General features: G+C 36.7%; 1 protein-coding gene across 1 annotated transcript; it reads left to right on the top strand.

Moving 5' to 3' along the window:
- Nucleotides 1–1426: 1426 nt before the first annotated feature.
- Nucleotides 1427–10944, top strand: LOC140166433 (protein-glutamine gamma-glutamyltransferase K-like). Its single transcript, XM_072189896.1, has 8 exons — nt 1427–1737; nt 2204–2369; nt 3407–4315; nt 5517–5771; nt 7541–7774; nt 9007–9161; nt 9614–9819; nt 10610–10944. Exons 1-8 carry the CDS (start codon nt 1498–1500, stop codon nt 10749–10751), a joined length of 2307 nt encoding a protein of 768 aa, XP_072045997.1. The 5' UTR covers nt 1427–1497; the 3' UTR covers nt 10752–10944.
- The last annotated feature ends 1589 nt before the right edge of the window (nt 10945–12533 follow it).

The raw sequence follows: 12533 nt of genomic DNA, 5'->3' as shown, positions 1-12533 counted from the left end.
ATTTTCATTATCTGAATCAATATATTATTGAAAAATAACACGGTGTTTTGCAAAAGTTCATTCTACAAATCATATACTTTGAAAACTTGCTTAATTTATTGTTGTTAATGAGTTATGTACGTTTTACAAAGTATATCTGTGATATTTGAATTCTTCTACACACTCGATATGAATTGAGCAATGCAATTTTTGCTGAAGCTCAGTAGCTCACTACGATTCGCAAGATGATGTGAACTACTTTTTCCTGCTGCTTCGACCAACAATACATCGTATAACCTTAAGCCATTTTAACTATAGAGACGCAGTGTATTTACTAATATTAATACATTGATCTTATAGGAAATAAGACAAGGAAGCCTATAATTGCATTTACATTTTCATAGTTCTCGTAGTTGAGATATCAAGACGAAAGTTTGGGCGTTTGCCTCTCTCGAGAAAATCATGCACATGGGACAGAATTGTCACCCCTTAATTTAGAGCATAATACCATTGTTCTATATGTGTGAGCTTTATTTGTCTGATCTTTATTTGTCTGTCTAGAACACTCCTAGATCTTGCTGCCTAAAGTTTAAGGTTAGCAACTATTTTAAACTGTTGCGATTTGGTAGTTCACAACATCTTGTGAATGGTAGTGAGTTTTAGCAATATTTGGATTAACCATTTTATAACGAGTGTGTAGAAGAATTCAAATATCAGAGGTATACTTTTTGTAGGTCCAGTGGTTCTTGAGTTATGTTATAGAGAGGGCTGAAACAACAACACTTTTGTAAAACGTACATAACTCATTAACAACAATAAATCAAGCAAGTTTTCAAAGTAGCCTATATGATTTGTAGAATGAACTTTTGCAAAATATCAAAGTGTTATTTTTCAATATATTGATTTAGATAATAAAAATCAATCTTTTGGCTGCTTCGACCACATACAATGTACCTCGTACGTCTACCCTTAAAACACTCGGTTCTTCCAAAATTGACATGTACGTGCTGGGGAGCATTGCCGGGATGGCAAGGGAATAGGATGGATCATTTTTGGTGGTTATGTTTCCCCCAGAATTTGGAGGTAGTGGGTCTTTGGAAGCTAAGCTGGCGTACCGGTAAAAAGTGGATGCGAATGGTACAAATCAAATGCGATGCGATGAATAAGCAATTATGGATCTTTTTATTCTTTTAAGTTGAAGGTATCAAAACTAAGGGTGTTTCAGCGCTCTATTTTGGTAAAATTCAGGGGTCTTTTGGAACTGCGCGATCCACAAAACAGGAGTCTCTTTTTTTTGGGGGTTAGCACACGGAATTGGGGAAGCGATCAAGTTTTTGCACACCAAATAGGGAGGCGATACGTAATGTTTGGCATGCGGATCGGAATTTAACCCTCCGCATGGCTCATAATTATTGCATTTACAATCTTATTTGTAATTTTGCAGTGGAAATTTGATGCTTACAACTTGAGATCTCACACGATTGATTCATCCTTTATATAAGCCTCTCATATCACACGATGGGCAGTGGTGCAAGCAATACGGGAGGTGCAGGCACAGAAAGGGGTCTCTTGACCAGAGAAATGGGACCCAATGGACGCAGACGTTTGATATATGAATTTGAGGGGCGTCGCTATGACGTCTCGGCGATTTTAGAAAGACGTAGACAAGCCATCATGGAGAGAGAAAGAACAAGATCAAGTCGAGCAGTGCCACCAACGTCTACGCCTGATGATAAGCCTGCAACTAAACCGCTCCCTGTAAGTATGGGACTATATACCTCAAAGATGCACTTGAGATAAGGGAATGTTCAATAATTCCGCTCGTGTTCGCTCAAATTTTTTCGGACCCACTCACCCTTGTTTTGTTTGTTTCTCCATTTAAAACATCACCCTCAGGTTTCAAGTGAAAAATTCAGCCCCCCCCAAGACCCACCCCACCCCTGACAACTTATATGCAGCAATCATTGTCAATCATAATGTATATACTTTTCAATAAAAAATCAGATGTTGTTAACGATACAAACAGCGTGTTTTATTGTGCATTCAGAAGTGAATTTGGGTAAAAGGTGGTTTTGGTCTTGAATCATTTAAAACTCGAAACAAAATGTACATGGGAAGCAATCAAACTTAAGGCCTAATGCAGACGAGAATAGTGTTGAAGCTTGGTGGCAACGAGACCACTTAAGAGAAAGATTAATTAATTATGCAAACAATTTCTCCATAGATCATAAAGATTGATGACCAGAAGACAAATCGTATAGAGCATCACACCGCTGAATACGACTCAAAAGAATTTATTGTACGAAGAGGCCAACCGTTTCGACTAGCTGTTACTTTCGGAAGACCTTACAACGCAGACACAGATGACATCATCCTGGACTTTAGCACAGGTAAAGAAAGGATAAATGTTGAAAACGGTCGGAAAGATAAGACCCTCCGACGCTGATGCGGGATCCCGCTTTGTTGGAGTAATTTACCAGAACCAGAACCAGAACCAGAAAGTCCAGTATACAAAAGCAAAATAGTTAAAAGTGTTGGATATTTATTATAATCTATTATTATAATCTATTTATAATAAATATAGTTGTTTAAGTAATAGAGTGAGGGATTTGAAGTTATGGGTAGCCATGGCCATCAGGTATCATGCTTAGTGGAACACGGTGGCCGAGCAAAACGGGCTTCGACTCATAATCGGAATGTTGTGGGTTCGAGCCCCGGCGATGCCATCGTGTTGTCCATTACTCCTCTCCGCCTAGGTGTATAAATGTGTACCGGCATTCTTAGATGTTAGGAAGGTAACATACTCGCTGTGAAGGTGTGGCGATTCCGCGCAGCAACATAAATACACGGTTGGTTGATGTGTGTACAACTGTATTCATTGTTAAGAAAAGTCTTAAATCGTGTTTGCATCTTTTCAATGGGTAGACACTTGTATAATGGAATCAAAACATCATAAAAATGAGTAACACATAGCATGGAAATTTTCAAGCTACTTTTTGTCATGAAATTAAAGGAATAATTCATATTTAAATAAATTTGAAATATATGTAAATAGCGCCCTCAATTTGAACACGTACAGTTTATAGAATAAAATTTACCACAAAAAGGCAGAAAGAGGATGCATAGTTTGATAAAGTAAAGAAATTCTAAGTACAAAATAGCTCAAATATATTATATGTATATGTTAGCGTGAAAACACAACTTACAAACACACGCCGGCCGGACATGACTCGACCTCTCGCTGCTAATGAATATGTTTTTCCTGAACACTTTAGAGTGTGACGAGTTGTTTTTATTTACAGCAACAATTTTGGTCACTAACTCTCGTTTGTAAAAGTAAAACAGACGTAGCAGCCTGTTTGGTCTCACATTTGTGGTTAATATTGAAAGCAATAAAACATGATAAGTAATTTCTATTCACTTACAGGAAATGTGCCATCTTATAGCAAAGGAACCAAATTGGTCTTTCCTGTGCAAGACAAATTAGAGGAAGGTAAATGGGGCGCACAAGTGGAGAGCAGCGACGGGAAAACCGTTGTGTTGAAAGTACAATCGTCTTGTAACTCACCTATTGGATACTACGCTCTGTCAGTGAAAACAAAGGTAAAAGACGGTGATGAAAACAGTGAATCCAGTTATCCTTATCCTGATAAAATATACATCATATTCAATCCTTGGTGTAAACAGGATGCTGTATACATGGAGAGTGATGAAGAAAAGGAAGAATACGTCCTCAATGAAACAGGATACCAATTTTATGGAAATTCCAAAAGAGTTAAGAAGCGTACATGGAACTTTGGACAATTCGAAGAAGCCTCTTTCGAAGCTGCGATGTATTTATTACAAGATTGCCGGGAACCAGTCGTTGATTATGAGCGTAATAATCCTATCATTGTATCTCGCAAGATGTCAGCTGCTGTCAACGTCCAGGATGATGGCGGGATTTTGGTGGGTAGGTGGAGCAAAACATACCCGGATGGCGTGAAACCAACAAAATGGAACGGTAGCGTCGATATCTTAGAACAATATATGAAGGAAAAGACACCAGTGAAATACGGGCAATGTTGGGTGTTTTCTGGCGTGCTAACTACCATCCTGAGATCCCTTGGGATCCCGGCAAGAAGCGTAACGAATTTCGCCTCTGCGCATGACACGGATTCAAGCATGACGATAGATAAACACGTGGATACGGATGGGGAGTCTATCAAGTGGATGGATACTGATTCCGTGTGGAATTTTCATGTGTGGAATGATGCCTGGATGACAAGACCCGATTTGCCACCTGGATATGGCGGATGGCAAGCTGTTGATTCAACACCGCAAGAAACCAGTGAAGGTACGGATATTATCATTATATAAGAATGCAATTTACAAAACCAACTTAGAGAAATCCCTATAAGTTATACACCATTAACTATAGGCCTCAAATTAAAATGAAGGACTACTAATGTGTAGGTCATGTTAGGAAGAAACGAAAATGTGCATAGCTCCGATAGCAAGAACTGGCAAATGAATTTGAAACACTGTAATGCACACTAGTAACCAAAGTTCGTAGTATCTGATCCAAGTAAATGCACTTACTGTGTACGTTTCAACAACCACTATTGTCTTTGTCAACACTTAATGAGGAGTGACTGCAATCTACTGACAACCAACGCTAGAGGGATTTCCAGCGTGATGTTTTGGGTTGCCAGTTGGTTTTCCTTCTGGGGATTTTTTTGGATCCCTGTTGCAGGAACTCATCACAAATGTGAGTACCCAGCAAACACAAAACGTTTTCTACATCATTCGCAAAAGGTTATAAAAGGTTGTCAGAAAACGTTTAAATGTCGGGTTATATAAAGGGTATATTAATAGTATAAAACGTTTTCATAACCTTAAAAAACATATTTTGATAATCTACTGCTCAGCAAACAAAATGTTTTACAGAAAACGTTTAAATGTCGGGTTATATAAAGGGTATAAAAACGTTTTAATAACATTCCAAAAACATTCTTGAAAACTTGATACAAAACATTCCAAACAAAATCTTATTTTGGGGTTGAAAAAATATTTTGCGAAAAATGTTTGCCCAAAATAATATTTTCAATAACGTTTTAAAAACGTTTTCATGACCTTTATATAACCCGACATTTAAATGTTATTAAAATGTTTAAAAAAAACATTTTAAGAACATTTCTGTGGTTGCTGGGTTCAAATATTTTAACATAATGTTATTTAAGTATTGACACAATATTTGGCAAAAATGTTTGCAAAAATAGTTTACAATAACATTTTTTTTAAACATTTAAAAATATTTTTGTATTGTGTTTTCATAGAAAACGTTTTAAAACGTTATCATAACCTTTATATAACCCGACATTTTAATGTTATTAAAACGTTTTTACCTAAACCAAAAGCCAAAATATAACTTATTTAAAACGTTTTTAAATCGTTTTTGTGTTTGCTGGGTAAGCTGGTACTGCCCCTATAAACAAAAAAGATTAAAAAAAATAGTCTGATAGCGATTAGTGCTCATTTTGATAATGTCTTTGCAGGGATTTGTCAGTGTGGCCCAGCTTCTGTCAATGCCATCAAACAAGGTCACGTATACCTTCCTTACGACACCAGATTTATTTTCGCTGAAATCAATGGTGACAAAGTTTATTGGGAGGTCACTGACCCAAAGTCTCACGATCCAACGCTGAAGAAGATTCGGATAGAAAAATCTGCGGTCGGAAAGGGGCTTTACACAAAAGTAGTTGGGGAATTAGCAGGAGAGGATATCAATGGACAATACAAGCACAAAGACGGTAGGTGAAGATAGAAATACTATGAATCAAAGTAGCCTCAATCCAATAGCATAGTTCAATAACATATCAGAACTCAAAATTTGACTATAAATTACAGGGGTATGAGTGTTTGTACCGGCAACACATCAAAGGTCATTCTACAATGTTCTATGAACATACGTAATGGGTTGAATAACTGTGTCTTGGCAGATGCGCATGTTTGAGATCTGGTGAAAGCATTGGTCGTATCTGCGTATACAGGTCCCAGTAACAACAGAGTAATAAACTTTTATGAAATTCACTCTGTAGCTGAAAGTCTCTCAATCTCTTAAGATACTCCTTATTGGCTTGCAAGTACTGTATTACAGCACACTCAACACAATTTCGATCAAGTCTCTTCTGCTCCACTTCAATTTCTGACGATGCTCTTTATGACACCAAGGTCTAGCTTCATTTCATTGATCTGTGTTTAAATCCTTCAAGTTCCAAATTTTGTGAAATTCATGTTCATGTGGAATGTAAAATATGTGGAATCAGCATGAAAAATACATTTAAAATAGTATTTGTTTAGTGGTTCTTGATATAGCTTTTGATATTTTAAGAAAATGCATCGAAGCTATTTATATCGTCAGCACGCAGAGCATTAACAGACCTTTGGAAACTTCTAACTACGTTACCTATGCCTTAAAGAAAGTTTGCATTTCACCTCACAACTTGAATTCCCCCTGGCCAATGAGTGCAATAAGATGACCTTGTGCAATCATGTAGTAGTTCCTTGGGAATGACCTTCGGTTGAAGTATTTTGTTCTCAAATGTTGACAGTTTAACTGCATGGGGTATGCCCTATGTACCCAGCAAACACAAAACGTTTTCGACATCATTCGCAAAAGGTTATAAAAGGTTGTCAGAAAACGTTTAAATGTCGGGTTATATAAAGGGTATAGTAAGAGTATAAAACGTTTTCATAACCTTAAAAAACATTTTTTGATAATCAACTGCTCAGCAAACAAAAATGTTTTACAGAAAACGTTTAAGTGTCGGGTTATATAAAGAGTATAAAAACGTTTTAATAACATTCCAAAAACATTCTTGAAAACTTGATACAAAACATTCTAAACAGAATGTTATTTTAGTTGAAAAAATATTTTGCGAAATATGTTTGCCCAAAATATTTTCAATAACGTTTTAAAAACGTTTTCATGACCTTTTTATAACCCGACATTTAAATGTTATTAAAAGGTTTTGAAAAAACATTTTAAGAACATTTCTGTGTTTGCTGGGTTCAAATATTTTAACATAATGTTATTTAAGTATTGACACAATATTTGGCAAAAATGTTTGCAAAAATAGTTTACAATAACATTTTTGAAAACATTAAAGAATATTGTTGTAGTGTGTTTTCATACAAAACGTTTTAAAACGTTATCATGACCTTTATATAACCCGACATTTTAATGTTATTAAAACGTTTTTACCTAAACCAAAAGCCAAAATGTAACTTATTTAAAACGTTTTTAAAACGTTTTTGTGTTTGCTGGGTAGGAATTGTTTGGCAAAATAAGCTATTATGGTGTGTTTGCCTTATAATATATTATCTATTATTTTTCATTTGCTTATTACATATTCGTTGGGGCATTTACTTGACAATTCCATGAAACTAGCTGAATGGATATATAGCAAAATGGGAATCTTAAAGAGAATCGGTCAAGGTTAATATTTCACTCCCAGTTGGTTTCTGCGTTCAGACAAAAAAAAAGTAAGTTTTCATTTTCATGTGATTCATGTTTCAGGATCTATGGAAGAACGTTTAGCAGTCGAAACAGCGGTTGAACGTGGGTCTAAACCCGACACCTACAGTCCAGATGTTCCAGAAGTTGACGACATCGCGGTAGATATCGATGTTGATGCCGACGACAAAATATTTGTTGGTGATGATTTTGCTGTGGGCGTGAAACTGACTAACAAAAGCGCAGAAGAGAGGAATGTGGACTTGTCTGTGATTATTCAGATCTGTTACTACACAGGTGAGTAGCAATTGATAGTTCAGAGTTGATTTAGATGTCAACCGGGCATACCTATTTTGTGAACAGTCTTCAGCTGGGATGTGAAGACTTCAGGTTTCAGAAGGTTTCAGTTGCAAAGTCGGTTCGTCTGTCAAAATATTTACCAGATTTTAAATTGAATCTATTCAACTAACATACCCAGGTGAATGAGAGTCTACACAGTTTGAGTTGGTAGCTATTATATACCACATGCATGTATTCCTGTCATTTGATTGGTTAAAGCCGCGTCACGTGGCATGTAATGGAATAGTTCACTGCGCTATATACTCGCCGACTCAGTTGTGGCTTGTGTGTGACATAGTGGTTTGTGAGTAAATAATATAATGGTAAAAATATATGTATGAGGTATATAAACAAATATTGCCTGCCCTTTAGTCTGTGAATGGTCAAAATATTGCTCCTCGTGATCTTAAAACCAAACTAGTTTTCACTCAGCGTCACTGTGGGAAAATTGGTTTTGAGGTCACGAGGGGCAATAGTTGTGACCATTCACCCCTTGGGCAGTCAAAATTATGGTATATAGTTATGTAATCACATAATATGATGGAAGCCAATGGAACTTTTCGTGTACTATACTAATAATGTTCTACCCCTCGATTGAGCTTTTAAATTCCAATTATAAACAAATATTCTGATTTCTTTGCACAACCAATGTGGAAATTTATTATAATTCGATCCATTTGCATTTGGAGTAACCAAAACTTTTGTGGCGGGGAATAAAGAGAAGCTACTTTAAGGGGGTACTACACCCCTTGATAAATTTATGTCTATTTTTGCATTTTTCTCAAAAACTAATAACACAGTGGTAACAAAAGTTATATATATTATAGGGACAAGTAATCCAATTACTACACAGGAATTTCAGTGACCCAAGACAAGCGGTTTGTTAGTTATGATAAGAATGTACCTCATTTCCTATCATATATACTGAACCGCTTGTCTTGAGTCACTGAAATTTCAGTGTAGTAATTAGATTCCTGCCCCAATAATATACATAACTTTTGTTACCAGCGTATTATTATATTTTGAGAAAATGCAAAAATAGTCAAATTTACCACAGGGTGTAGTACCCCTATAAACTGACTATGGAATCAATAGTACTTTTATGTCCCCTATTTCGGAAAATTGTCGCGTTCCAATGCCCTATAACCTTTTTCCAAAAGCAATATCGTTTGAATCTGTTCCTTTCTCAGGTGTGTTAGCCGACAAAGTGAAGAAAGAACGTCGTAGTGTAGTTGTCGCAGGAAGTCAATCAACAGAAGCTTTATTCAAAGTTAAAGTTGATGACTATGTAGATAAACTGGTGGACCAGTCGTCGATGAAGATATTCCTGTTGGGAAAAGTTAAGGTAAAATAATAAGTGCTGGCCATATGATATTGTCCAATGCGCTGCTTTTCAACCTTTTCTATTTTGCTATTAATAGTTTCAAAGCGGGAATGTTCAACGTGACCTAATAATCACATAAACATTTTGTACGTTTCTGGATGCATAATTAGAAGTTCGATACGGGGTGCATCCGGAAGTGTTTGTACGACTACGGGAGAGGGGGTGGTTTATAATACAGGGTGTCCCTGAAAGAACTGTATCGTCGGAAACATAATTTTTTGGGTATTTTAACGCCACAACTAAACAACTAAATAAGTGTTGTGGTTGAGGAATAAAGCAGCTATCAAATAGTCATTAGGTATATTTGAAATGAAAAATAAGGCAGGCTATTTGGTGTATGGAGGGCTGTAGGTTGGTGTGGGGTGAGTTCGTCAATACTAAAAAGCTGTAACATATTTACATTCTTTATGCAGGAAACCAAGCAGACATTGGTGGATCAGGAAGATTTCAGGCTTCGCACTCCCAACCTTGACCTCAGTGTTTCGAACACTAAACTCAAGGTTAACCAAGAATTTACTGTGGATATTGCTCTCAAGAATCCACTTCCGAGGACCTTGACAAAGTGCACTTTCAATTTGGAAGGAGCTGGACTACAAAAACCCAAAGTCATCAATTTAAAGTAAGCCTCTAAAAAAAGATTAAGGAAAGTTATACTGATACTCTTTATTTGGTCATTAATTACAAAAACGGTCAAAATGATTACGATTGCAAATGTGGTCCTCATCCACGTTTCGAATCGTATTTCATAACATTACCTTCACTCTTACATTATCTCTTGCTGTTGTCACCGACTTCAATCAATCAATATTAACCATATACTATTAACAGACAGGTGAAGTACATGATCTGGATAAAGAATGAGTTACTTAAGAAAAGCTTCGGCATAGTTCGACATAGTGGGCGCCAATCCCAAGATGGAGGCTGTTATTTGACATTGTCAGGCTGTCTAAGTCGTGTCGGCAATTAGTAATCGATTGTAATCGATTGTTGATAGTCCAAATGCCGTCCACGCCAGGGGCACTGTTTGGCGGAATCAGTTATATTATTATTCAGTTTTGTAGAAATGTAGATATAGATAATGTAATAAAGTTCAAAAATGGAACATTTCACGATGAAGGTTAGGATTTTAGTTGTACAATGAACCAAAGAAAACAACCAAAGCCAACCAACGCAGCAAACATTGAAAAACGTCTCAAGAGTCATGGGGGTCTTTGTAAGGTATTGTATTGTTAAATAAATTAATGAAGCTCATCATGGAAATGACAATGATAGATTCCAAACGATTGCATAAGGTGCCACAGAGAAACCTTTGCATTTCAATTGACAAGGTTTATCATCGACAAGTATGAGGAAAGATCGTGTTCATCTTTACTAAAATCTAATTATGTTTATTGGGTTGTTTTTTTCAGTAACGTCAGTCCTAGAGCAGAAGTAAAGCAGAAAGTAACCTTAAAGGCGCAGAAACCAGGCAGAAGAACACTCATCGTTGATTTTGATTCGGATCAACTCTCCCAAGTACACGGAGATGTGGACCTGGAAATTAAACCATAGTTTTCAAAATGCAATCATTCTTTATTAATCATTAAAAATACAACTATCATAATAATGTACATACACCACAGGACACACCGATATACATGCCAGAGGGAATTATACAGGTGCCTAGCCTATCCCTGGTACCGGAAACGTGGAGAGAAATCGCAAGTTACAGTTTAGAGATATGGAGCTTGAGTCCGACTGTAGACTACCCCGTAGTCCACTTGCCCATTGTGCATACTCTGGATATTGTATTTAAGCTTAAAACTCTGATTTAATTAATGTGTGCACAATTGATAGATTTTCACATCTGATCAGTCACCCTACTCCCTCTGTTTATTGTTAGCTTCCCAAGTGGACTACTGACATTGCCTTGCGGTTAAGATTTTTAACACGGGACTCTATGGAGAGTTAGGCCAATTTCTGGCCTAACTAAAATTGGCCATGATGTAATGCATCTTTAAATGGATCTGCCTTGTGATTGGTCACCCATACCTCGCTATGGTTTAAATCGTCTGGGCCCGCGCCATTACCATTAACTACACCGTAAACAACTGTCTGTGGTATTTGTGGCGCCTTTGTGTTAGCGCGAAAGTTAATCTCTCATCAAACATCTAGCGCGTACTTGTGGTTAATGGACTGATAAACAAGTATGCTTGACAGTGTGTTTTAGAGAGCAAAGTCCAGGGGTAAAGTTCTGCTTACAATTCAAAGTTCATAGTCGAAATTTCGGGGTTCGCTATCAATAAACTGGTAGATTCCAAAATCAGAATTGTTCAGTATTTAAGTGAGCCGTTATAATTATGCAAGATAATGTTGCATTCAATTACTTTTATTTTCACTAATCCTCTATGACCATTTTACTATTGAATACTTTAATTTTAATAAACATCATCAGTATAATTTTGAGTTCAACGAAATGGGTTCATCATGACTAATAATAACATATTTTTAATAAAATTCGACTATGGCATAGTCTAGTCCGACTGGGGCTCATTATGCGCGTTCCAGACGGTATAGCTGCTGATAAAGGCGATCTTGCTCATCTCTTGAATCAGCGACTTGGAAATGGTGCCAGCAAATGTTAAAGCCATATTATAACATTTCTGTAAAATAGATTAGTATTTATTTTCCATAAAATGTTAGCTTTTACTGTCAGATGTGTCCCCTTTAATTTTGAGCCGAACAAGTGAGGTAAAGCATAGAAAATTGGAATTTACTACTAGCGCCCATGCATGTTACTCCCGCGGTTGTAATACGGTACGATCCTCTGGGTGTGTGCGTATGTGTAATCCCGCACGCCGTGTACGTACTGTGCATACGTGTTCGACTAATATTTCCATCGTAATAATAAAACGCCGGTTCCATCGTTTTATTCAAAATCTCGGATTTTGACAAAACTACAACACCTAAAGTCTTGTTTTTTGCAGAGTATCTTTACTGACTAAAGTACATTACAATCGTGTAAAAAAAACAGAATTAAAAAAAAAATTGAGGGCGTTCTCCTCAGCAAATGTTATAATATGGCTTTAAGGCAGCACGGAATCTCTTCACGTTCTCAATTGTAACAAGACCTCTGAAACCAATTTCAAAGCAATTCAGATAACACTTATAACCTTTTTGAATGATGTCGGATCGAAGCGTTTTGGATGTTTGCTTCGAAATGCACGGAAAGCGCCAAAATATGGATAGACCTTTTATTGTTGTCAATGATGATAAGGTCTGGTTTCTGGTAGTGAGAAACATCCCACCGTCGCGTCCTTATCATATGGGTGTCTATCGTGTTAATGAAGAGTA

This window comes from Amphiura filiformis, chromosome 12, assembly GCF_039555335.1.
Source record: "Amphiura filiformis chromosome 12, Afil_fr2py, whole genome shotgun sequence".
Classification (NCBI taxonomy): Eukaryota; Metazoa; Echinodermata; class Ophiuroidea; order Amphilepidida; family Amphiuridae; genus Amphiura; species Amphiura filiformis.
The sequence above is the reverse complement of the archived record's forward strand: the minus strand, read 5'-3'. Positions and strand labels throughout refer to the sequence as shown.

Coding starts and splice junctions, on each gene's coding strand:
- LOC140166433 (XM_072189896.1), top strand. CDS start 1,498: ATGGGCAGTGGTGCAAGCAATACGGGAGGTGCAGGCACAGAAAGGGGT. Junction 4,316..5,516: donor ACCGCAAGAAACCAGTGAAG/GTACGGATATTA, acceptor ATGTCTTTGCAG/GGATTTGTCAGTGTGGCCCA. Junction 5,772..7,540: donor ACAATACAAGCACAAAGACG/GTAGGTGAAGAT, acceptor TTCATGTTTCAG/GATCTATGGAAGAACGTTTA.